This window comes from Triturus cristatus, chromosome 12 (assembly GCF_964204655.1).
Source record: "Triturus cristatus chromosome 12, aTriCri1.1, whole genome shotgun sequence".
In the NCBI taxonomy this organism is placed as follows: Eukaryota; Metazoa; Chordata; class Amphibia; order Caudata; family Salamandridae; genus Triturus; species Triturus cristatus.
Window position 1 is genome coordinate 700,303,856 of NC_140595.1, and position 27,746 is coordinate 700,331,601.

A 27,746-nucleotide genomic window follows, 5' to 3' on the forward strand; every position below is an offset into this window, starting at 1 on the left:
CAGCCTGGAAAATAAGTGGAAGGACCTGCGTATGTAAATACTGACAGCTTCCCAGTTACAGAGGCCCTCACTCTTTCTCAAAAATGGACCATCTTCACCTGTATCACAATAACTAGATGGTTGATGGTAAAGGCAAATGCATTACACCTGTGTTTATTTGCAACTGTGTAGGCTTATGATTTGAAATCCATAATTTTCATCTAAGTGCATCACTCTAGGGCCTTTATTAGTATATCAAGAACTGATTTGTTTTAAACCATTTGTAAAGATGGTGTTCTGTTCCCAACTGTTCCGTTACTCTTGCTGCGTTGTCCGTCAATGAGGTATTTTTATGGAATATATTCCACCCTGATAAATGTCTTGAAGTGTGATTAAGATGTTCTCAACTTTTCATTTATATTAAATCATAGTTCGCTCGTTCAAAGCCCCCTCTATTTCTTGTGACTTAAGAAACAATTGAATGCAAGTATAGAACATTAAAGAATGTTTTCTTTGAGGTAGATTTGTTTGAAACTTGGCTGGGACAATCACCATTTATTGACTTAGAGGGCTGGTTGAACAGCCCATCCTACATATCCCGGAGTGGTGGGAGATTAAATTGACACAAAAGGTGAACTTGGTGTTTACGCCTTAATAGTAACCAGAGAAACTAAGCACTGAATGGATGAAGCGTTCCATAATTCTCTTGCCAGTTTCAGAACTGTGACCCTCTTCTAGGCGGAGTCCCATGGCACTGCCAATTTTGCTCAGTAAATAATTGACACGCTCATTAGAATTCTTCAAGGGCATTTTAATAGTACATTTTTTTCACAGCCAGAATCACTCGTGGTTTCAATTCTTCAGATCGCGTTCTCCCGAGGGGTATTACCCAGTGCTTAGATAATGAAGGTGGGCAGCATTGGGGACTTAGAGGGTTGTGGTGCCTCAGGGTTTACCAGGATGCAGAATGGGGTAAAAATCACCATTCTGTTGGGCCCAATTACTAAAAATACTATCCTGAAAAATATCTTTTACCCCCTAAATATGCAATCTTAAAGGAAAAACTTGTGGAAGATGTTAAAATATACAACCCAACACAAAACATTTTAAGGTGCGTGTTACATGTCATTAGGTACTCCTCGGTTAGCATGCATTCAATTGAGCCATTTCAGAGGGGGAATGACAAGAGGGTGATGTCATAGGGAGATACCAATATGCTACATTTAGTGGAATGTAAATAAATCGGTACAGGGCATTAAGACTGCCAACTATACACTTAAGACCCTCATGGCCATAATGAGACTGTGTAGGCTCTATTTCTTTGTGTTCACATATACCGGGGGTAAAAGTTCTCAAGAGGTCCGCAATGCTTTTAGGTATCGCATGGTCCCTTCCAAAAAGAACAGTCAAAAGTTAATGATATGTGGTTGGACAGAGTCCACCACACGCTTGACAGGGGGAGTTTAGGCATGGGCTGATTAGAGATCAAGTTTCTCTGACATACAAGATCAGCGCCAATCACCTTTTGGGGGAGAGGAGTTGCCCCACCAGAGCTGGAAACCATGGCAAATGGACAATGTTGGACCAGCACTGTTCAACCAATAATAAAAATCATGATGGTATCATCTAGCTATCGTCGGAAAGCTCCTCAGCCCACCTAAACGACCTAAGCACTGGGATAGGCTCCATAAGAAATAAAAACATGTTTTATTTTAACCAGAGCTCTTTGCCAGATTTCCTTGCACTGAGCAAAGAGCTCTTGGCTTACACAAGGCAGTTGGTACAGTGATAGCAATATGATGACCTCCAAGGCATGCCATGGCTAGACCCCAAGCAGCAGCATGAAAACCACAGGCAGCGTGGGTGCACACATTATTTCCCCATGAAGGCAGCCTAGTCTCCTCCCTGAACAAATTCACAATCTGCGTTGTTAGAAACCTGTCCAGAGCTGGGCGCTAATCCCACAGCGGGAGGTAAGTGTTCTAGACTGAAGACCCCCTTGTTCCACTTTTAGAGTCAATGCCCTAGTTTCCAGATTCTCCTCAGTCCTCCTCTAAACACCCCTCAGCCGCCTGAAGTTACTCCACATATTGTTCTTCTTTAGATAAAAATATTCAAGTATTACAAACAAACCTGTTTTTCAGGAACGTCCCAGTACAAATCTGTCATGTGGTGGCCCTTCTCTGCATTTATGTATCTCGTGGAATTATGTGCACCTAAGACTCAACTACCTGAAACAGGACCCTCTACAGACAACCAGCATTTGTGTTTTTACCTCTTCCTCAGCTCACCCAGGCCACCACCATCCAATAAATCTGGACTCTGCGTGCTGGATATTAATTAAATTCCAAAGCTGTACAAATGTGGGAAATTCAGCCTTATCAAGATATCTACATATGCAATCATTAGACAGTTCTAAGAAGATCCTGCAAGCTATCACTTCCTTTCCCATCAGCTTGTTCCGTTACCACTATAGCACATAGCTCTAGAACGTTCATATGGGTCTTACAGGTCATTTCAAGAGCGAAAAGGCCACTCTTACCCATTTTTCTGGCAAAATGCAAGTGCTGGGGAAGACCCTGATATACCAGAATTCATACACCACCTGCCACGCTGGATGGGGTGAAAATGCTGCTACCTGCTGTCAAAGCCACCCGCGAAGTCACATGTCACTTCCCTCCAAAATGACAAGGACCCCGAGTTTTGGGCGTCTTTTCAGGAGCCTTTACAGTCAGTTCTTAGTTCAAACAAATCACAAATTCTTGTTTTTTGACATTGTGCCATCCAAGTTCGATCTTGAATCTTCTCTGAGTAGTTATTTTCCTCGATTTTTTCTCGGCGAGGTTCGGGAAGGTAAGGAGAAAGACTAGATAAAAGTTCAGTGGGAAGAAGATATGAAGTCACGAGGGGTTACTCATTTACCGGAAAAAAATACTTTTTGTGCTATAACTAATCCGTCTTATAGACGACACAGGGCACAACTGTCAAGTAAACTCCACCAGCTTGCCAAGACTCGTTTGTCCTCTACCACCAGGACACTTGCCAGAGCCTTGCCCATACTACGCTCCCACCCATTGTCAACTGCAGCTCTGCCTCCAAGATCAAGGGCTCCCACGCCAAGGCCCGGTTACTCTGCATGACACCTCCCTGCAACTGAAGGGACACCGTGCTAAACAGAAGACTCGGGGGAAGGTTGGCCATAAAATGATAAGGTTTTTTATTGCCAGCCCCTTCTTCATCCAAGTGGACAGCCCTACCCTCCCTAGTGCCGCCACTATACTATCTGCCTTCCAGAATCACCTATTTTCGACGAGGGGAAGCTTGAAAAGTTGCTCAGGTCCTGGCAATGTCTGAGCAAGACATAGATCAGTTGCTTTGCCTCCCACAAATGATGGGGATAGGGATGTTAGCCAGTCCCTTTGTTTGTACCTCACAAGGGTTTTTAGTTAAATAGGGGGTTGAATCCAGTGCCTCACTACGCCCACAGCTTTTTTAAAGGAGGATTATTAACTGATCCACCCCACCTTCCTATGCTGGAACAGGTCCTGACTGCATCCAATGCATTTCAATAGGATGGGTCATTTTGCATTTTATGTCAGTACACAGTTTGGAACGACTATCAAAAGAGCTGCAGTGCCTACTAATGGCAGCTACTGAGCTATATAAATGCATAACAAGAATTACAACAATTTATATTTCTATTTATAGTAGGACCATTTTTCTTACTGTGCACAATACAATAAAACTGGAATTTACAAATGGCCTCATAAGGCGAACATATGGACCAATTTTTATTTTTCAGAGGTTTCTAGGAATTCGTCTGCTGAGTCCAATTGCATGGTATTTGGCTGCACTTGGGTGGAAATGACGCAATCATTTGGGAACAGTTTAGAGTGAAATGTTGAAATATATTGTCACAATTAAAGACAAAATGCAGCCTTGTTTTAATCACATCTCGAGTGTTGCCATATATGTGATGGCTGACATCACTAGTGGCCAGAAAGGCAATGCTGCCACCAGGTGGCCATTCTTGTTCACTACCCCCATGCAACTTTGAACAGCCTTGGACTGCTACTTTCACTGTTGTATGTTGCAGGCTTGTCAGACTGCGCTGCCTTTGACTTGATACGCAGAATCAGTGCACAGTTAACTGCCTACATGTTCAGGAGCATGAGGGCCACAGCTTTGGACGGATCAGCCCACTATTGGGGCCGAGCACTTTCCTAGCATCCTCTTGGTCCCCACCCATTTCACTGGTTGGGCAGAAATGGACAAGAGCATGGAAGGACACAGTTCAAGATGACCAGTTGACATCATGGCATGAAGGGCACCGTGTTACAGTCCTAAGCTTTCATTTTTCAAACTGGTGTCTTCAGGTGTGCTATTCTAAGTGGTTTATTCGACCAGAAATAGAATTCCAATAATTTAATAGCTTGTTAATAGGAAGCCCACACTAGATTTAATGAACCTCAATGCCGCTACCCGCAAAGGCAGGAGGTGAGCTGGGTCCTACAGCTTGGATGGCAGGGGTGGCCTCTCGATGCTGGCGTGCAGCATAGACCCTATTGTGGCCATAGGAAGCAACAGTGGTTGGTTTCAGCTGCAGACAGGGGACTTGCCCTTCCTGTTTAGCTCGGCCATAGCTTATCATCATATAGCTTTCCAGAGCTGCTGTTTTCTCACAACTCTTCCCCATACCATTGGGCCTGCATTAGGGACACTGTCTGGGTCCAAGTACAGTAAACTCCTCATAGCGGACCCCCTCAGTACAATCAATCGTGAAGTAAATTACTTTTACTGTTTGTTGGCCGCCTTCCAGGGCGCTGTTCTGTGATCCTTTAACAGTTACTATAAGGCCCAGCCTTGTGGCCGCTGATGGACCCTTTAAGGTTCATAAAATGGTCCCTAGTTCCTCCACCAAGACTCATACTGCTGTGGCCACTAGTTCTTAACTAAAATCTACAGTGCTTGCAAGCTTGGTCTGTCCCTTAAGATCTGCAGAGTAGAGTCCCCAGTTTCTCCATCAAGGTCCAAAGCAATGTGGATCGTGGTCCCTCCCCCAAGATCCACAGCTGGGGGCCCTGGTCTCTCTACTTGGGTCCAGAGCACTGGGCGCTCCTCTGAGATAAGCAAAACTGGGGGACCCAAGTTCTTGGCCCGGCTGGAGCCAGTTGCTGCATAACTCAAATTACAGTGCTGGGGTCCCTGGCCCCACCCCAAACACCGTAAAGGTAGGGTCCCCGGTCACCGCCCCATGGCTTACAGCAAATTATGAGTTACAACTGCTGGCTCCACCTACAAGAGTCACAGTATTAGGCTCTGGCGTTTTTAGTTTATGTAAACGATGCTGGGCCCCAGCGCTATCACAAAGATCCACAAAGGTAGATACTTGGTGTCCCTCGTCCAACATCCACAGCTTGATGGTTCCCCATCCCCCAGTAAGCAGCACTACACTGGGGCCTTGAAGCACCGCCCCCTCCCTTGCAAGCTCTAGTATGCCAGATACCCAAAACTGTAGCTCCCGATCTCCTCCTACAGACCGATTCAACTGTTATACAGCTATCTGCTACCCTAAAGGGTGCCCTGGAGCTAAGAGCACAGCTCAATGCCAACTGCTGCACCACAAGAGGCTTCCGCAGACTCATTTGCAAACAGCTCTGTTGCTCCCTGTTACTCCTAGGGGGTACAGTTCGGGTATCATTGCCACAGAATCTAAAGGGCTTGGAGACCAGTCCTCCCTTTTGAGGTCTACGGCGCTGATGCTTGGTTCCCCTTTCCAAGATCCATTGCGCTGGTGCAGCTGGGCACTGGTCAGGCACAGCGACAGGGCAGCAGGTCCTTCTGCGAATCAGAGCCCCATCCCTTCAGCTCCTCCAGGCAAGAACCTCGCCCAGTGGCTACCAATAGCACTTGAGGACAGGTGCAGGTCACTTCTGGGGTGCAGGTCACTTCTGGGGCACAGCTCTGTGGCTCCCAGTCCCTCCACTCGAGAGCACAGCTACATGCCCCTATCCTTCCTGCCATGGAAACGGCTATCTGTCCCCATGCCCCTGCCCCACAACCAAGCCCCTTGATGCTATTAGGTTCAATGCCAGGCCACAGCACAAGCTACCCGCACCCCTTTATCAATCTATGGCTTTTCCTCATTCTTGCTAAACGCAGTGGACTAGGGTGGGGGGCCCTACATGACTGGCCCCTACTACAGATGGATTAGGAGGCAGAGCTACAGCAACACCCCGAGGAACCCTGACCAGCAAGCTCCACTGTCTCCTGGCAGGGCCCACACTCTCCAGGCAATGCGCACCATTCACACCCTTCCCCACCCTCCTCGCTTGGTCTTTCATCGGCAGTGATTGCAAAGGTAGATGCTGGAGTACTTTGGGGTGAAACTTGGGATGGAGCGGAGGAAGAGACTGGAGAAAGAGCAGAGTTTGGTTTGAATCCCACAATTCCATGATATACATTTGTTAAATGCCGCCTCGTCCTTAGCGGTCCATGTCACCCGGCAGCACCTGGGCGACGCTGGCAGCGGTGCCCACATTTCTAATTGTCATTTGCAGCCGAGTTTCCTCGGTAAGGAATGTACGTTTTGTGCAAGATAACCATGGTGAGTTACGGCGCTCTGACAAGCAACAGGGCCCATTTGTGCTGCAAGTTCTCAGAATGTGGGTTGCCTGTGGCGCTACATCACTCTCTCTACGTCGAGGAGCAAGAAGAGGGAGGCTGCTGGTTCCACCCCCTCCCACTAAGCAGAGGCAAGAGTCAGCACTACCAGCTCTGCTACATTGACACAACGTGTGTCATATTTTCATACTCTGCTACACACACAGTGTACAGAAAAACCAAGCAGTGCTGCCCGTGCACTGGGCCACTGGTGAGACAGAACCCACCTCACGCTCTGAGAAGTCACAGCAAAGGAAGATTTGACATTAACTTGTCTCCTCAAGTCTCTTCTAAGCCCCTCCCACCCGAGAACACCCTGGAAAGATTAGAGAGTACAATAAAGGAATGTTACAGAAGCATTTCATGTGCGGCTGGTGGCAGCGGTGGGATACGGAGCTGGAGGTGGGGAGCAGCCTGCGATTGCCTCCCTCTGTCTCTGCCAACACCAGGGCCTTTACCGCAGCCAGCATGCACTGGCACCCCCAAGACCAGAGTGCGCATCTCCAGAACCCCTCAACCAGGGCGGGGTGTTGGGTAGCGTCAGTCCTGATGCAATGGCTGCGGAATGGAGAGAGCGGGAAGTAAGAACAGGCGCCAATGAGTGAGCGTGGCTTAGACACGTGCTCCCTCGCCACTACATCCCCTGCACTCCATTCCCACCCTCGGCTGCTTACCAGCAAGCGGAATTGGTCCTCCTACATCTGAATTAAGACATTTAAAGTTCGCGAAAGGTACAGAGGGACGTAAATTAAAATACACGTCTAAAAATCCTCTAGTAACAAAATTCTACGTACAGACAAAATATATATAATATATATGTATAAATAACAAAAAGAGATTGTTGGGCTGTATTTACAGGACACACACATCTTGCACACGCACACACACACTGGGAGGGCTCCGATGGAGCCCCCGGTGAAGGGGGAGGGGGGACTGGAAGATATGGCTGAGATATAGGAAATTCGGATCCCTCAAGCCCTCCCTGGTCGTAATGGTGGGAAACGGCTGCTCTGGCGAATCCCTTAGGTGCTGAAGTACACTGCAGAGTAAAGAAAGGAAAATGAGGATTACGTTTTGCACAAAGAAAAAAAAAAACAAATATCCAAGAGTTATGACTCAAACACTGCAGAAAAACATCTAATCTATGTATGGACTGAACAGTTAATTACCTGTAACACTAGTGATTCATTACTAGCGCTTCATTACATTCTTTTTTGGTCTCAAAACAGCACACATTGGAAGTCGTCGTCCCTGGTACTGAAGGGAACTACTTTATCTACAAATCAGCTAGACAGAGTCCTGAACACTGCATGGATTTTGCAGCCGCAGCAAACGCTTCTGCATATGGAGATACCATGACTAAGGTGGGACCAACAAATGTTCTGTTGCACATTCATGTTTTCCCCAGGTTACTAGAAATTGAAAAATTGCCATCAGAACCAAAGAAACCTTGAGGATCCAAAGCAGCGCTCAGAGAAATGTTCTTCCTCAGAAGACGGGTGAGCAGAAAAGAACAGGTCTTAGCTGCAGACCCCTGACGTGAGAGACAACGAATTCTAATCACAGATAACTGGTACAACAAAATGTGCAATTTTTATTTCTTCTTTTTAAGGTCTGGCTTAACAGCACAGCTGACTGCAAGATGCATGGTTACCATTTCTTTAAAATATACGCAGGGTGGACTTTGATTGCACCCATAGGAGTATTACGCTCTAAATCTCAAGCAATCGGTTGGCTAATTTATTATTCTGCCTTTCACAAAGTGCTTCTATGGGAATGAATGTGGGACCATTTTTAAATCTGTAAAGTGCACTCATCTATCATGTTATTTGTGAAATTCAATTTATCTCCTATATTCATTCCAGAAAGAAAGGCAAATGCTACTTACCAGTATGCATCTGTTCTTGGCATGTAGAGCTGCAGATCTACACACTGTGCATAGCTCGCCATCTGGTGTTGGGCCCGGATGTTTGCAGTTGTTTTTCCTCTTGGAAAGTCTTTGGAAGTCATGAGGTATGTGACTCCACCTTTGGATCGTATTGCGCATTGGGCTTCGGCTCCATCCTCAGATTGTTATTTGCCAGCAGGGAACAATGGAGCGTAGTAATAACAGTGAAGATGCCAATGTGTGTTGTATCTAAATAAGATAAGCTGCAACAGATAAAGGTATCCAGGGAGGCGGGTGGGCGTGTGTGGATCTGCAGCTCTACATGCCAAGAACAGATGCATACTGGTAAGTAGCATTTGCCATTCGAGGCATATGAGCTGCAGATTACACACTGTGCATAGATTATATAGCAGTACCCATCCTTAGCGGCGACCACCTGTATCTGTTGCAGTGGATTGAAATAATGTTTTGAGTACAGCCTGGTCCACATTAGCCTGTTGCTTAGTTTGCACATCTACACAATAGTGTTTAGTGAAAGTGTGCGGTGTTGACCATGTAGCTGCTCTGCAGATATCATCTAATGGGATGTTCCCTAGAAATGCCATTGAAGCCCCTATTTTACCTTTAGGGGGAACGGATAGCGTTTATTTTGCTTTGTGGTAGCAAATCTGAATGCATTTGACAATCCACCTAGCTATCCCCGACTTGGAGATGGGGTTGCCTTTGTGTGGTGATGAGAAAGAGACAAACAGTTGTTTGGTCTTACGAAAAGGTTGTGTTCTCTCGATGTAGTAGAGTAAGGCTCGTTTGACATCTAATGTGTGAAGAGCTCTTTCTGCAACGGTCTGTGGTTGCGAGAAGAATACTGGTAGTTCTACAGATTGGTTTAGGTGAAAAGGAGAAATGAATTTAGGGAGGAATTTTGGGTTAGTACTGAGAACAACCTTGTTATGGTGCATTTGGAGAAAAGGTTCTTGAATGGTAAGTGCTTGTATCTCACTGACCCTTCTGAGGGAAGTGATTGCTACAAGAAAGGCGGTTTTCCATGTTAGGAATTGAAGTTCACATTTGTGTAGAGGTTCAAAGGGAGGTCCCATTAGTCTGGTGAAAACGATATTTAGGTTCCACACAGGTGAGGGTGGCACTCTGGGGGGAATTATTCTTTTGAGGCCTTCCATGAAGGCTTTAATGGCAGGTACTCTAAAAAGTGATGGATGTTGCCTGTTTTGTAGATAAGCTGCTATGGCTACAAGGAGCAGTCTAATGGATGTATAGGCTAGATTACATCTTTGTAGGTGTAGTAAATAGCCTATGATGTGTTGAATGGACATATCTAGGGGATTGATGGTATTGTTGTGACAATAAACAACAAAACGTTTCCACTTGGCTGCATAGCACGCTCTAGTGGTGGGTCGCCTAGCTTCTTTAATGACGTTCATGCAGTCAGGGAGAAGATTTAGATAACCGAATTCTAGGATCTCAGGAGCCAGATCGCAAGGTTGAGCTGAGCTGGATCCGGGTGCCTGATCTCTCCATGGTTCTGGGTTAAGAGGTGTGGAGAGAGGTGTACCTTTTGGTGCGGTACTACAGATAGTTCCAGCAGTGTGGTGTACCACGGTTGTCTGGCCCAAGTTGGAGCTACTAGGATTAGTGTGACGGAGTGCTGTTGTAGTTGCGCACCACTAATGGAATGAGTTGGAGAGGCAGAAAAGCGTATGCAAATCTGCCTGACCAGTTCATCCATATTGCATTGCCTTTGGACAATGGGTATGGATATCTGGCGGCGAAGCTCGGGCATTTGGCATTTTCATGGGTGGCGAAGAGGTCTATCTGTGGATGCCCCCACATTTGAAAGTACGGGTGAACTTGCGGGTGGAGTTCCCACTCGTGGAGTTGTTGTGTTTGTCTGCTGAGCAGATCTGCCATAGTGTTTTGGACTCCTGGGACATGTTGGGCTAGGAGAAAGATTTTCTGGAATATGGCCCATCTCCATATGCTCTGTGCTAGCTGAGAGAGCTGTGGAGGGTGTGTGCCGCCTTGCTTTTGTATATAGTACATGGCTGTCATGTTGTCTGTGCGGACTAGGACTGCCTTGCCTGAAATCTGTGTTTGAAAAGATTTTAGGGCTAAAAATATGGCTAGTAACTCCAGATGGTTGATGTGGAGTAGCTTTTGTTGAGGTGTCCATCTGCCCTGCATGGTGTGATGTAATAGGTGAGCTCCCCAGCCGGAAAGCGATGAGTCTGTTGTCAGTACTATCTGAGGAACCGGGTCCAGGAACGGTCGCCCTTTGGAAAGGTTTTTGGTGGTCCACCACTGCAGAGAGCGATGGGTACGACCGTCTACCAACACCAAATCTGTTAATTGACCCTGGGCCTGGTTCCATTGGCGCGCTAAGCATTCTTGGAGAGGACGCATCTCGAGTCTTGCGTGAGGTACTATGAATATGGAAGAGGCCATCATTCCTATTAGTTGCATGAACACTCGAGCTGGAAGAGAGTGTCGTGGCTGAAATTTTGTGCGTAGAGCTTAAATGCTTGCTATCCTGGCAGGACTGGGGTAGGCTAGCACTCTTGAGGCGTCTATAGTGGCACCCAGATATTTTTAATGTGGGACGGTTGGAGATGGGACTTTGCTTGGTTTACTGCAAAGCCCAGTTGGTGAAGTAGCTGGATAGTGGCGTGCGTGTGTTGTACACACTGGTTGTATGAACTGGCCTTTATTAGCCAGTCGTCTAGGTATGGGAAGACATGGATGTGTTGTCTCCGCAGGTGTGCTGCCACTACCGCTAGGCACTTGGTGAATACTCGTGGTGCTGTGGTGACTCCAAATGGGAGTACTTTGAATTGGTAGTGTTGGCTGTCCACTACAAATCTGAGGAACTTCCTGGGAGCGTTGTGAACAGGAATGTGGAAATAGGCATCTGAGGACTAAAGTGGTCAGGAAATCGTTGTGGGAGAGCAGTGGAAGTACCTGCTGAAGTGTTACCATGTGAAAATGGTCTGAGTGTATGTATCGGTTTAGAGGCCTGAGGTCTAGGATGGGCCGTTGAGTATGAAAAAATATAGTGAGTAGACCCCCATATTTTGTTGGTTGGTAGGAACCCGTTCTATCGCCCCCTTTTGTAGGAGGGAGATTACCTCCTGCTTTAGTAGTGTTAGATGTTCCTGTGACATTGGGTGTTGTCTGGGTGGAATGTTTGGGGGGGGGGGGTAGATATTAGTTCTAGGCAGTGGCCTGACCAAATTATTTCTGTTACCCATTTGTCTGAGGTGTTGGTAGTCCAGACAGGAAGGAAATTTTGGAGTCTGCCCCAGACCGGAGTGGGATGGTCTGGGGGGAGTGGAGGGGAGTCATTGGGTAGGTGCAGAGGCAGAGCGGGCGGTGTGTCTTGCCTCTGCCTTTATTATTGTTGCCTCTGTAGCCGCCTCTTTGGTAACCCCTTGTAAAGGTGGATTTGGTAGGGGCCTTATATGAAGTGGAAGCAGTGTCAGAGGAGGAGCCTCTGGATGTGCTCCGAAAGGAAGAGCGGCAAAAGGAGCGCCTGGGAGGGTGTGATTGTAAGGCTTCCATAGACTTTGCCGTATCGGTGTCTTTTTTCCAGGGCCTCATCCACTTTTGGGCCGAATAGATGTTCCTGGTCAAAGGGGTGGTTCAGGATGGAAGCTTGCACTTCTGGTTTAAAACCTGAGATCCTTAGCCAGGCATGGCGACGGAGGAGGAGGATGCTGGTATTAATGGACCTGGAGGCGGTGTCAGCTGCATCTAGGGCACAGCGGATGGAGGTATTGGTAATGGTTTTGCCCTCCTGAATTAATTCATTTGCCCTCTTTTTATATTTGTCAGGGAGGTGTTGCATTATGGCTTCTAGTTCGTCATAATGGGCCCTGTCGTATCTTGCCAGTAGCACTTGTGTATTAGCGATGTGCCATATGTTGGCAGCTTGGGATGCAGTGCGCTTGCCCGATGCGTCCAAGAGCTTTGACTCTTTGTCAGGTGGTGGTGCTTCGCCTGACGCTTGGGAGTTTGCCCTCTTTCGTGCTGTAGACACTACTAGGGAATCTAGCGGTGTTGGACCTCTGATGTAGGCGGGATCTGTAGGGGCGGCTTTATATTTTTTGTCTATGCGCGGGTTAATGACCCTGGCTCTGACTGGGTCTTTAAAGACGTCCGGCGCGTGTTTGATAACTCCTTTGAGCATGGGCAGTATGGAGGTGGCCCTATGCATGGTGTCAAAAGTTTTGAGAAGGAAGTCCTCCTCCACTGGGTTGGTATGGAGATCCACCCCGTGATATTGTGCAGCCCATTGGAGTAAGTGGTTGAACCCTAATGAGTCTTCTGGTGGGGATAGTCTCGAAGGGTAGAGATTATCTTGTGGGACGTTAGGAATGTCAGGGATGTTATAGTCGTCCCAGAAGAACCTGTGGGAGTGGGGTCCCCTGTAGGTAGGTCATGGGGTACGTCCCCTATGTCCTCATAGACATACTCATTATCATCATCATCCGGAGAGGGTGTGGGGGAATGAGGAGGTGGGGGGGGGGGGGGGGGAGGAGGAGGGGGAAGGTGGAGGGGGTGGAGGAGGTGGTGAAGGAATTCTGGAAGGGGAGGTAGCAGAGTCCTTCCTCTTTGGAGGTGGAGCTGGAGCAGGCTTTTCCAGCTGTCTCTTTTTGATGCGGAGCATCAAATGTCCGGTTTTGGGGTCCTTGATCAATGTCTTTTGCAATGGATCAGATGCAAAAAGTTCTTCTGAGGGTCGTTTGTCCGTCGGCGCCGAAGCCATCGGGCCGTTGGTTTTCTTGTTTTAGAGTCTGCGCTAGTCCGCTGTTTGGAACTATGCGGCCTGGAAAGGGCTGTGTGTTTACTCGGTGCCGAGATGGTTTTCAGCTTCGAGGGCCTTGTGTTTTTTGCTCGGTTCCGGGGATGGTGTTGGTACCGAGGAGCTGGAGCTGGTTTTCGGCACCGAGTGTTTCGATATGGAGCTTGGTGCAGAGGAGTAGGCCATTTTCTTTTTCGGCGTCGATGCGGAGGAGTGTTTCTCGGCACGACGGTGGGCTGGCCCGAGCCTCCGGAAGGCTTAATAGGCTTCTTTACCGGTCCCGAAGGTGCGGTGTGCAGGGGTGGGGAAATCATATCGCCCGACGCCCGAGCCATGTTGTTTTTTGTGACGGGCAAGAAGATTTAATGTCTATTTTGTACGATGGACAAGTAGACATTAAATCACGTTAGTAATACAAGCGCAGAGTACCCACAGCCAATCAGAAAGGCTGGAAGAGAGCAAGAGACTCTGATTGGCTAGCAGCCCAAGACTGAGCTCGAGCCTAGCCAGTGATTGGCTTGTGGAGTGAAACGTCAGTCTCACTCAGCTAGTGGTAGTTTGTAGCCGGCCGCTGCGAGGCTTACATTTATATTAAAAATAAGCACTGCCATAATGACCGCTTAGAAGGTGTATCTTCGTGCAACCAACTCGCTCTAAACATTAATAGAAACTCACTGCCTGAAAGCGTCTAGTGAGGCATCCTTGTGGCTGCAAGAAGGGCGGGCTCATATTGACCTAATCGCTGCTATTGGAGCAGTGCCGTAGCCGTGCTGACTGCACCTTTTAATTGGTCGGCGCGGAGCAGATTCAAACACCCCTTTTGCGCCAGGTGTGCTGCAACAATCATAACGGAACGAAGGCTGAGAGGCGGTCTTTGAGCAGGTCGGTGTGCAGTGCTTCTCCCGGTATCATGGCGAGTGACGGCAGCAAATAGGAGCAGTAGAGGAGACCGGCAGTGTGTGTGCGCTGCATCACTGCCTGTGAGTGCTGGTGTGCAGACTACGAGCATCGCTAGCCCATGTCCAGCACCTTAGAGTGGCATCTCCTCAACCGCGGGATGGCCTGCCTGTGCGTCATTTCATCAGTGCTTTGCAGAGCCGAACTTGAGGTACACGATTACGAGTCTTTTATGTTGAATATATGTCGGGGCGGGGGGGGGGGGGGGTATCTCCCTCGAAGTATCTGCACTTGCCACTCCTCTGCCCCCACCCTCTAGTAAGAGAACTCTGCCTCGCCACCCCCCTTCTCCACCCTTCTCCTCTGTAATGGAAGATACTAGAAGCAGTCAGTAGTGACCTGTCACTCCGTGACCTGAAGAGCAGTTAAACTGACATTACGCACAGCAGTGTTAATTAGCAACACAGCGGCATCCCCGGGGGCTAATTACTGCCTAGCCCCCAAAGCCAGTGGTGGCAAATGGGAAGCCCCCAAATGGACACCAAAGCCTCGCCGATCGACTCCTGCCCACACTTTAGAGGTTAAGACCAGCATAGGATCGAGTGGGGCAGTACTCTCTGATACCGGAATGTAGACATATACAAATCATAAAAATAAAAACACAGTGCCATACTCTATTGCTGTTTTCCAGCTGAAGCGATATGGTATGTATATTGTTTCCTAGAGCTGCGTCATATGCTTCAAAGCACTACACCAAAAACAAAGAATTCTGAAATACTATTATATTGTTCTCAAGGGGTGAACATTACCCAGTGAGTCCGACTCCACCACGGTGTTATCTCTACTATTTCCCGCCAAGGCCGTGCTGCCTAGAGGGCGGATGAAGGCCTTAGTCATTGCTCACTGTGTGACTGTGTTGATATGTGTGCATGCATCGGTGATTCATTTAGATGTGTGTCTTGCGCAGATAAGGTCATGGTTTCACGGGAGCATCAACTTGCCATTGTGAGCATTCGCATTGCAACTCCCTTGCTTACCTTGTAAAGTTTTAAGGGAGTGTAATGTACTGCCTCAAAGATCGTATTGCTCCCTGGTGTGCTAAACTCCGATGCAGAAATATGTATGTGGCCCGCAAGTCATTAGAATGTTTGTAGATGTTCCGGCTTATCTATTCATCCTTCCTCTCACAAAAAGGACAGACTTCAGCAGCCAGTTTGTTCAAAGGGTCTCCCACTTCAAATGTGAAAATATGGGGATTTGTGGCAATATAATTCTTCTACTTTCTTGTGCCTTTTTAAGGATTCCACGTCCCTAGTAGTCAAGTAAAAAGGTCAGTTTGGTGTGCGTGGCCTGTTCATCAGGTACGAGTGCTGAAGGCTCAATAAATGGAAATGTTGTGCCGCCGTGGAGGTGCAGGGGTGTTGCTATTCTTGTTCTGAGCCACATCCTCTGACTTTTTCTATGACGAAATTCCTAGTAAGTAAGAGGGTTTCCAGCCTGATGGATTAATTTGAAGAAAGGGCAGGTAAAAGCACTCCCATATCCAAAAAAAGCCAGAGCCCTCAGATAATAGAGCTCACAGCCAGCCTGGTTTTAAATGACCCGCAGAATCCAGGGAGGGGAAGGCCTAGATGAGTTATGGTAGCCTAGATGAGTTATGGTATCTTGTGTCAGGTTATCTCCCTGAGCAGAAGTCGTATTATGGATACTGAGACTTTAACATTTGCACAAACTGTGTTCACTTCTTGCCTGTCTAGATTCTTAGAATTATGTACCAGCATTCCTGCGTCTCCCATCTCTAGATGGATTTATAGTCACTCAGAAGGCTGGCCACAGACTTCAGTGTAGTGTGCCCTGCCCAACAAACATCAGTAGAAGTGACACCTTTCACACTTCTGCTGTGCTAGCAGCAACACATGCTTCCATGCCACGGGAATGTGATAAAACTGGAGGATAAGTGCAGAAACTGGCAGATGCTTTTAAAACTTGCATTTAATTTTCATTAAAGCTGTCCATTATAGTACTACTTGAAGGTGACAGACCAAAAAAAGCTAAACAATTTTTGCTACTGCTTTGACCGCACCCACAGACTCATTCACCCTGCATCCTTTTTGTGCAGCATAACTAAGTTTCCATTCTTTTATAATGTACTTCAACGACCACTGAGCCTACAGCACCTTCTCCAGCCTCACATACTGTGCCTGCTACCAATACTGCACTCACACTGCCCTTGCTTCCACCACTGCACTCACACTGCCCCCTACATGCAGTATTCAGAACTGGGCATGAGAAGGAGTAGGGCCAGGCCTCCTGTCACAGTCTCAAGACTGGGCAAAGGGAGCAAATAGTCACATACTGCAAAGAGAGAGTGGGGCTGCTTCATCACCATATTACCAACCACCATCCCTATGCCAATCACACACACGCATACCAATCCTGCTCCCTCCCTCCCTCCTCCCCTTCCCCAGTTACAGGCAGAGCTGCCGATTTCAAACCTTGGGGACCACGTTTGAGTCTCAGCGTTGCTAAACATCCAGCGATTCTGGGCAGTTCCCTTAATCTGCCCATGCCTAAATAACATGAAGATGACCTTGTGTAAATGTAACTGGTGTTCATTAGAAGCGCTCGCCTACGGGTCATGTTTGCGCTATGACAAAAACCTGAAAAAAAATAAACGCCCACACCAGGCTCACATTACAAGCTTGGTGCTTTCCTTTCACAGATGAAGCTGACTCCCGGTTTAACGGTGAAAGGCAAGAATTGATGTAGGGACAGGAGTAGGTGGGACAAGTAGATTTTACAGGACATGTAGATCTCAGTGGCATTTTGTCCCTTGGCCAAGTAGATTATTTTAAAAATTCCACACCCCTGGGTGTGGGAAGCAGTATCTTTGGCTTCAGAGTCGCTGACGAGGCCCTCGTCGGTGTGTTGTCCTTCTGGAGCGTCGACGCCTTCCCCGAAGAGGTCGTCTGGAATTGCCGTTGACTAGTGTGCCATAGTTCTTCGCGGCCTTCGGTCTTGAATGGTTTTCTTGGGACCGAAGGACTTGCACGCCGGACAGTCTCGAGCCTCGTGTTCAGGGGAGGGGCAGAGGTTACATACTTCGTGAAGGTCGGTGTGGGGGAATTTGGACCCACATCGAGGGCACTTCTTGAAGTGAGTCCTTTCCATTAGCCAGGACCGGAGCTTGGGTAGGCCCGAAGGCCGTCGTCAACGACTGGAATCGAAGGTCTTGATCGATCAGAGCCGCGCAGAGTGTGGAGATCGCGATCGAAAACAATACCGCAAATTGGGGTGAGGATTGCGCGTCGATAGAAGAACTGGAAACTGTTCGGAACCGGAGCGCGAAGATCACATCTGAGTCCGACAGCGGAAAAAACCAATCTGAGGATGGAGCCGAAGCCCATGCGCAATACGATCCAAAGGAGGAGTCACATACCTCGTGACTTCCAAAGACTTTCCAAGAGGAAAAACAACTGCAAACATCCGGGTCCAACCCCAGATGGCAATCTATGCACAGTGTGTAATCTGCAGCTCATACGCCTCGAACGCAATGTTTTGCAACTTTTCCCAGCGTTGGTAACTTGTACATCAGGAGATTACATCATAAACAACATTTATGCATGCAACACATGAAAACAACATGGGTTACATGCACTGGCACACTGCAGCAAAATCTATTAGCTTTGACAAATCTTGTTTTCCTTCAGAATGCATTTTTGATAGACACATTTCAAACAGTGTTGTAAGAACACATGTCCATGCAACAACCCACACATGGCTGCTGTTAGGCTGTAAAGGTAGTTATCTACACACCATGCTTCACTTTGCCAAGAGGTACCTGCACAGGCAGACGGGTGGCAACCCATGGCTTTAGAAGGTTCTGATGCAGGCTCTCCCTCCCTCTCCCACATTTTCAAATCCCTACAGCTTTACATATGGCCCAAAGACAGGGGAAGATTATAGAACGTATGTGGGGAGAACTACCTTACAGAGCTAGGTGGCTTTAGCATCTCACCACTACACAATGTCTAAATAGACATGGACAGTGCCTTAGACCGGCTCAAAAGTTAGAAGCACGTGTCCAAATATTCACACATATTTGGAAACAAGCTTTGGCAAAGCCAACAGGTCGCACCTATAAAACCTATTACCCTCCCTGATGTTTTTTAGCCATGCTGTGAGCTTCGCAGCGGTTGTGTGTATAAATAGGGATTATGTTACTTACCATGTAAGCATCTGTTCTTGGCATGTTGTGCTGTAGATTCACATGCTTTGTACAAGTCCGCCATCTAGTGTTGGGCTTGGATGATTATTTTTTTTTTGTTCCAAGAAGTTTTTTTCGAGTCACGACTGTTTTGCAGTGGGTAGGTGAGAATGTAAGAATGCTGTATATGTAAGCATTGAGATGTCCATGTGTTAGTATAAAGTAAAGTGTATGAACTGCAGTCCTCACAAGAATGTTTTGGGGAGGAGGGTTGGCGCATGTGAATCTATAGCACTACATGCCAAGAACAGATGCTTAAAGGGTAAGTAACAATCTGTTCCGAGGCATGTGTGCTGTAGCTACACATGCTTTGATTAGACTATAAAGCAGTCCCTATCCTAGGCAGTGGTTAACTTGTGGGAGTTGCAGTTGTTTGAAAAAGAGTTTCTCAAGTACTGCCTAACATTGGCTTGTTGGCGTGCAAATACATCCACACAAAGTTTTGAAAAGGTGTGGTGAGTAGAACATGTTGCTGCTCTGCAAATATCAGCAATAGGAATGTTCCCTGAAAAAGACATGGAAGCTCCAATTTTTCTAGTGGAGTGTGCTTTTGGTGGAACAAGTAAAAGTAGTTTAGCTTTTGCATAGAATGTCTGGACACATTTAATCACCCATCCTGAAATGCTTGATTTTTGAAATTGCTTTTCCTTAACAAGGCGGTACAAAGGCAACAAACAATTGTTTAGTTTTTCTAAAGGATTTAGTCCCATCGATGTAATACATCAATGTTCTTTTTACATCTAAAGTGTGTAATGCCCTTTCTGCAACTGTATCTGGTTGTGGGGAAAAAAACAGGTAAGTCAATAGATTGATTAATATGGAAATTGGAAACAACTTTTGGTAGAAATTTAGGATTAATTCTAAGCACTACCCTGTCTCTATGTAGTTGAAAGAAAGGCTCTTCTAGAGTTGATGCCTGAATTTCACTTGAACTTCTAAGAGAAGTAATAGCGATTAAAAAGGCAAGTTTCCATGAAAGAGATTGCATTTGACAAGAATGTAATGGTTCGAAAGGAGGACCCATTAATCTAGTTAAGACTAATGTTTAAGTTCCATACTGGGGCAGGAGGAAGTCTAGGAGGAATGATTCTTTTAAGGCCCTCCATAAAAGCTTTTATAACAGGATTTGTAAACACTGATACGGGTTGTCTATTTTGGAGATATGCTGCAATAGCTGCAAGATGTAATCATAGAAAAGTACATGCTAATCCTGCAGTTTGTAAACGCAATAGGTATAAAATAAGTACCTTTGCCTGAAGAGTGTTAACATTTTGTTTTTGACAGAAGATCAAGCGTTTCCATTTTGCTGCAGAACATTGCCTTATAGATGGTTTACAAGCCTCTTTAATAAGGTTCATACGTTCTTGAGGTAAATTTAAGTATCCTAATTCTTCAGGAGCCAAATTGCAAGATTCATATTTTTGGGATTGGGATGTCTTAGTGTTTCGTGGTTCTGTTTGAGAAGTTCCGGGTTCACGTGAAGCTTCTCATGTGGAACTAAAGATAGTTGATGAGCCCATGTTGGAGCTATTAGTATCATGGTGAGAGATGTCTCTCCGAGTTTCCTGACCACTAGTGGACGTAGTGGGAGAGGTAGAAAAGTGTATGCAAATATCCCTGACCAGTTGATCCATAGAGCATTGCCTTTGGATCGATGGTATGGGTATCTGCTTGCGAAGTGTGGGCATTTCGCGTTTTCTTTTGTTGCAAACAGGTCTATGTCTAGAAACTCCCACTTGTGATAATATGGTTGGAGAACATTGGGGTGAATCTCCCATTCGTGGAATTGTTGTTGTGTTCTGCCTAGAAAGTCCGCAATTTGATTGCTTGTCCCTGGGACATGTTCGGCTAGGAGACTAATGTTGTGATGTATTGCTAATCCCCATATATTCTGTGCTATTCGAGAAAATTGGAGAGTGAGTCCCACCCCTGTTTTTGTAAGTGATACATTGTTGTCATCTGTTCGAATTAGGACAACTTTGGGTTTTAGGTGAGGTAGGAAGGTTTTCATTGCTAGATAAACAGCTTGAAGCTTTGGGTAACTGACATGGAGATTCCTGTATTTAGAATCTCATATTCCCTGAATAATGAGGTTGTGGAGACGTGCACCCCAATCTGTTAGGGAAACATCGGTCGTATTATTTGGGGAACTGTTCCTGAAACGACTGCCCTTTGGTTAATTTCTGTGGTTTCTACCAATCGCAGAGAGTAATTTGTGCGGATGTCTACCAACACTACATCGTGAAGGTGGCCCAGTGATTGAGTCCACTGTTGAGAGAGACATTGTTGTAGAGGTCTCATATTTAGTTGGGCATGTGGAACTATAAGAATACAGGATGCCATCATGCCTAGAAGTCTGAGAAATGTTCATGCTGGAAGTCTATTTCCTCTCTGAAACTGTTGAAGTAATGTTACTATGTTGGGTACTCTGTGTTTGGGTATGCTAATGCTGATTGTGTGTTCAGTATAGCACCTAGGTACGACTGAGTTTTGGCTGGTCGTAGATGAGACTTTTGTAGATTGATGGTAAACCCTTGTTGATGTGGCAAACCTAGAGTTTTTTTTACATGTTTTGACTGCAAAGAATGCAGTGGTTTGCTTTGATTAACCAGACGTCTAGATAGGAGGAAACATGAATATTTGGCCTTCACACATGTGCAGCTACTACTGCTAGACAATTTGTGAAGACTCGGTGCTGTAGTAATTTCGAATGGAAGAACTTTGAATTAATAATGTTTTCCTTGAAATAGAAATCTGAGGTATTTCCTGTGTGCAGAATTAATTGTTATATGGGAATAGGTGTCCTTTAGATGTAAAGCACCATAAAATCTCCTTTTTGTAATTATGGAATGCTTTCTTGTAGAATGACCATATGGAAGTGTTCTGACATGATGTAATGATTTAATGGCCTGAAATCCAGAATGGGTTGTAGGGACCCATCGTTTTTGGGTATAAGGAAGTATAGTGAATAAACTGTTCCATGACATTGTGGTGGAACTATTTCTATTGGTCCTTTTTGAAATAGAGCGGAGATCTCCTTTTGCAAAAGGGTTTGATTGTTGTACAAATAGTTTGTGTTTGCGAGGTGGAATATTTGGAGGCGTTGTTATGGGCTCCAAACAATAACCATTTTGGATAATGTCCAAGACCCATTGGTCTGTCATGACTGATTTCCAGTTGGTAAAAATCTGTTGAAGACAAACCTGATAGGTGTTAAATGGTCTGGGCGAAAGGTAAGAAAGTTATTGTTTGTTATTGGCATTTGAGGAATGGGTGTGGTTTCCTCTGCCTTTAAAATAGTTTCCTCGATGGGAACCTCAGTAGAAAGTTCTAGGTATAGAGGTTTGTCCCTGATTTTTGTGTTGTGACCCAGAGGTATCTGTGGTGGCAGTTTTGGCACCTTGTTTATAATTGGACCAATGAAAGGAACCACAGTAGGGGTTAGTTTGTAGGGCTCCCATAGATGTTGCTACCTTGGTGTCCTTCTTCGTCTTTTCAAGTGTTGTGTCTACTTGTGGCCCAAAAAGGTGATTTAATATGGTCTGCTGTACTTCATGTTAAAATCCTGGCACTCTTAGACATGCTTGCCTACGTATTAGGATACTGGTGTTAATACCCCTAGCAGCGGTGTCAGCTGCATCTAGTGCACACTTAAGAATTGTTGATAATAAGTTTACCTTCATTCACTATTTATTGACTCCTCTTTTCGTGCTCGTCTGGGACATGTTGGAGGAGCCCCTCCATTTCGTCCCAGTGGGCCCTGTCATACCTTGCTAATAAAGCTTGGCTATTTGCTTTTCGCCTGGAGGTGGCTTATCTCCAGTTGTTTGTGAGTTTGCTCTTTTTCTGGCAATGGACACTACCAAAGAGTCTGGGGTGAGTTGGCCTTTAATAAAAATGGGGTCTGATGGTGTTGCCTTGTACTTTTTGTCACTGCTGAGTATTTATCCTTGCTTAGACTGGGTCTTTAAACATTTTGTCAGAATGACGCGTCATACCCTTAAGTAAATACAAGTATTGTGCCCCCTCTCTGTGCAGTAGACAAAGTCTTGAAAAGAATATACTCCTCTATAGAATCTTTATATATAGGAACTTGATGAAACGTTGCTGCACGTGCTATTAAGTCCTGATAAGCAGTGGCATCACCAAGTGGTGATGGGCGAGTAGGATACAAGTCAGGATTAGTGTCCGCTTGAGGCTCAATATCACAAATATCCCAAGGATCCCCCGATTGTGTATCATTTGGGATATCCTGATCCCCCCCCCCCCCTATTGTAGACTGAGGGGATGTGTTATCTGCCTTAGATAAATGTGGTGAGTGAGGTGGTGGTGGTGTTTGTGGTAGTGGTGAAGTAGGACTAGGAATGTGCAATGGACTAGTTGCAGTATCCTTCCTCTTCATTACAGGTTGAACAAGAATGTCCAATGCCTCTTCAAAACTCAACTGCTTCATTAAAATGTTTTTGGGTGGTTGTATCATAATTCCCTTAGTTTCAGACTGAATTTGCAATCTCTTGTTTCGGATCAAGCTTTTGGTAAAATTGCTTGAGAATTGGCTCTGTAGGAGGTTACAGACCAAAAAAGAAGCATTTTGGTGGCGGGAACTTCGATTTCAACAAGGAAATGTTTGCTTCCGACATTTGTAGTCTTTGTTTCGGTGCCGACACTGAAGATTGACATGTTAGGGCCTCAGATATGGAGGAGGTGGAGGCCCCTGCTGTAGACTAAGCTTTAGGAGACTAGCCGGAAGGCAGGGTTTTGGAGTCATGTTTTCAGCGCGCACCATAGCTTACGTGCAGTGGCGGGCCGCAAGTAGATTTTTGGGTAGAAACAGATAGTTTGGGCTTAGGATCAGGGGCAGAGGTACTCCCTGTCTGTTGTCTTTGTGCTGACTGCAAAACAGTCGAGCCATCTTTGGATTGGAACTCAGAATCTATCTATAAAAAAGATGAGATAAGGCAACCGCTGAGTCATTTTGTACACACATGTATGCATATTCAAAACTCATGCGGACACCTACAATAGGACACGTTTTAAATTATTTTTATTTACTGGTTCGAGATGGACCAGTAATAATAATAATAATAATTTTTAAAAAGTAGCGCAAAAGTGCCTTTTAAAAACTAAAATATTAGATAAGCGGGTTGGGGTGTGGGTGGTGGAAATGCAACACTGGGCGAGAAGACACGCATTACAGCAATGTGGAGCGTGGGGGAATGGGGATAGCAGAAGCACACAGGTGAGAGAGCAACGATCAACGACGGTGTGGAGAAGCCAATGTGCAGGGAGGTGGGGGGAAAATGCCACATAGGCTACAAACGTAATAGGTTACTTACCTTCTAAGCATCTGCTCGTAGCATGTAGTGGTGCAGATTCACCTGTGCCCATCTATCTACACGGAAGCCTTAGGTTTTTGAAGAGGACATTTCTTTTACTTACACATGTGTTTAGCTTCTTGCATGGTCACCATACTTTGTCTAACTCTCCATCTCTACATTCACCTGCTGTGCTAAAAATAATCTAACAATGGAGCTGGTGCCTGTGAGAAAGTGCCATCTTTCTTGCATGGTATGCCCCCACTTTTTGCTGAATTGCTGAATGTACTTTGACTGAGTGTGCCCTGGACTCCTGCCAATCAGGTGCCCAGGGCCTATGTTCCTTCCCTAAAACAAACCAAACCCAAATTGGCAAACCCTGGCCACATGTCAGCCCCTGGTAAATGGTACCCTAGGTACCCAGGGCCTTGTGACCAGGGAAGGCCTCTAAGGGCTGCAGCACTCCTTGTGCCACCCTTAGAGGCCCTGTACCCTTACACACACAGCCTTTGCAGGCTGAGTGTTTGGGTGCAAGACAAAAACAAAGTCGACATGAAACACATCCCTGTGTGCCATGCCCATCACCTACACTGCCATGGCATACATCAGCTACCCCTCTAGCTGGGTGCCTTATGCCAATGTGTGGGCACAGGAGCAGGAGCCCTGTGCCCCTACAGTGCCCAGGTCCATTCCTGAGCACTGTAAGTGCAGTGCTGCCATTTAAGAGTACATGGTGCTGGGAGCTCGTCAAACACGAGCTCCACAGCACCATAATGGCAACACTAAAGACTGAGAAGTTTGGTATCAAACTTCCCAGCACATTAAACCCACACTGATACCAGTGTGGGATTTAATGTACCCAGCACCCCAGAGGGCATCTTAGAGCAGACGTGGATTGTAGGTTAGGTTTAAGGGGGCACCTCTGAGGCTGCCTAGGCTGCCACCCAGCAGACATGTTGCTGGACCCCTGGGTAGGAGAGCCCCTGCTCTCCTGGGCCTGCAACAATGCACATCCTGGGCGAGGTGCTAAATCTCCTTCCCCAGGATGGGCAGGGGGAAGCTTCAAAGGCATGCCGCCTCTGTGAGCTTCCCCAGACCACTGCAACCCCCCACTCTGGTGGGAAGCTTTGGCTGGAAACCCCAAATAAGGACAGGAGATGTGCAAGCCTGCCAACCCCACCCCTCAGGTGGGGGAGGCGAGGTGAAGCACATCTCCGGGCTCTCGCCATCTTGAAGATGGGGAGCCCTACCCTATCAGGACTAGGCTACTGCCCCCCTCCCACAGGAGAGAGGCAGGATAGGGGGTGTACCCACCCCAGGACAGGGACCCATTGGTCCCTGCCCTTCACCTACTCGTAACACCCCTAAATCTAGTATTTAGGGGCACCCTGAATCTTCCTTCCCCAGATTCCAGATTCAAAACTACAAAGAAGAGCAAGAAGAAAGAAGACCTGCCCTGCAGCTGCTAAAAAGAGGAAGACACCAACTGCTTTGGCCCCAGCCCTACCGGCCTGTCAACCCTCGAACCTGCTCCTGCTCCAACTTGGCATCTCTTGTGGCCAGCAACCTCACCAACCCCGGAGGACCTGGCTACCTTTTGGCTCTAAGCCTCTGGGACTCACATGAGTAGAGGCTCTACTCAAAACCTACCTCTAATCCCTGGCAGCAGCCCGGAACCGCGAACCCAGCACACTCTGCACCAGCCAAGCCTGGCCAGTGCCGGAGTGAGTAAACACCCCGAGGACGACCCCACAGCGACTGTGACCCCGAGTCTGGCACTCAAGGACCTCCCTCAACACTCCTGAAAAAGCCTACAGCCTCAGAACAAGGTGCCCCCCCTACCGCGATCAACAGAGGGTAAGATTTCCCGACACCAAAAGGCACCCCTGCACGCGGCGCCCCGCGACCCCCTGTGCCCAATCCCGGGGTACCTACCTAACCTCCAACTACCCAACTTACCTCTCGAAGTGGTGGTGGCACCTGAAGAGTCCTCGTCCCCGAGCTTGCAGTCTTTTTCTAAACCGGAGATTTCCCATTGAAATCAATTGAGCGCCCGAAGGCTCAAAAGCACTCTGCACCCAGCTGCCAGAGTGGCCCTGGCAGTGAAAACTCTACACCTACCTACTTCCCCACTTGCCCTGAGTAAGTGACCAGGAGCCCAGCTCCCACAGCCGCGTGGCTTGCCAGTCAGCAGCCACCAACCAAGGCCCCCCTATCCCTCATAGGATAACATTGGGCCTAACTCTCTCTGCACCCGGCCGCCCTAGAGTCGCTGAGGGTGAACCAACTGTACCTACCTGACCCTGGGGGACCCCCGAGTCTATGCCCAGAACCTCAACTCTGCCAGTCGTGTACTTACCCTTAAACCGATAACTCTATTTTCCTCATAGGGTAACATTGACTGGCTTTTTCCTGAAAATTCTGTGGACTTTTCAAATCTTAAAATATTCACCAAAAATCAGCCGAGTAACGAAAACGAAATTACTCACCTGCTCTTAGGTGAGCTCCCAGTGCTGGATCTTGGTGCCCAGCACTGACTCTGAAAAATACCTACAACTGTACTTACCCTTAACCCAATTTTCTTCCATAGGAAATCATTGACTGTTTTTCTGTGAAATTTCTTCTAAGTGTCGATTTCTGCAATCTTTAAATATTCTTCAAAAATCGTATAATATCTGAAAACGTAATTACTTACCTGTTTTGGATAAAGGTCCAAGTACTGAGTCTAGGCACCCAGTACTGGATTACAAAAGTAGCGAGAACATACTGTACCTGCAACTTGAATTTTCTTCCATAGGGAATCATTGACTGTTTTTCTTTAAAATATTTTCGAAGTGTCAACTTTTAAATTAGCTAAATATTGTTTAAAAATCATTACAGTAATTAAGTCGACTTTCATCACTTGATTCTGAGTACTGACCCAGGACTGAATCTAGGATCCAGTCCTGGAATTCCAAAAGTAATCTAAAAAGTAATCTGTTGCAAATAACTTGAATTTTCCATTGAGCTCAATGCATTGTTGTGTTTAAAATAGAGTTGCCTATTGCAACCATTTGTAACTGTTTACAAAAGTCAATTGCATATTGCAAAAGTATTTATATGAAACATCTCATTCTGAGAATGTATATTTTAAATCCAAGTGTTGGTTCTAAAATAAAACAAGCATATATTTTTTATATATAAACCATTGGCCTAGAGTTCAGTTATTGAGTGTGTGAGACCATTTGCTGACTGAGTGTGTACAACAAATGCCTTACACTGTCCTCTGATACTGCCTTACTGCTCGACCAAGCTACCACTCTAGAGAGTAAGGTTATATCTAACTTTAACCTCTGTCAAACCCTGGGGGACTGTGGACTCTGTACACCCTGTACCTATTAAGGAACAGTATCGAATATGCTACTTACCAGTATGCATCTGTTCTTGGCATGTAGGGCTGCTGACATTCATATCTGTGCATAGATCGCCGCCTAGTGTTGGGTCCGGATGATTGCACATTGTTGTCCTGGAAGAGTCTTTGAAGTATCACGAGATAGGTGGCTCCTCCCCTGGACTACAGTGCGCATGGGCATCCTCTCCATCCTCAGATTGTTTTTCGCCATTGTGGCAGTGATGGAGTAGATACAGTAAGTGATGACCATGCTATACAGTAAGTCTGAGTGCTGCAGCCGGCACAGGCGCCGGGGAGGAGGGGGGGGGGGGGGGCGATATGAATGTCAGCAGCCCTACATGCCAAGAACAGATGCATACTGGTAAGTAGCATATTCGGTTCGAGGCATGTGGGCTGCTGAATTCATATCTGTGCATAGATTACATAGCAGTCCCTCCATTAGCGGCGGCTACCTGTGCCAGCTGCAGCAGTCTGAAAAAGGGTCTTGAGAACAGCCTGTCCTACAGCTGCCTGCTGTTTTGAATGTACAT

General features: G+C 46.6%; 1 protein-coding gene across 1 annotated transcript in view; it reads right to left on the reverse strand.

The window, feature by feature from the left end:
• Positions 1-769: 769 nt before the first annotated feature.
• Positions 770-27,746, reverse strand: part of VAMP2 (vesicle associated membrane protein 2) — a 136,838-nt gene continuing 109,861 nt past the window's right edge. The window contains exon 5 of the mRNA XM_085639396.1: positions 770-7,681. Within this exon, the coding sequence (XP_085495522.1) occupies positions 7,665-7,681 (17 nt within the window). The 3' untranslated portion in view covers positions 770-7,664. The remainder of the gene's footprint in view (positions 7,682-27,746) is intronic.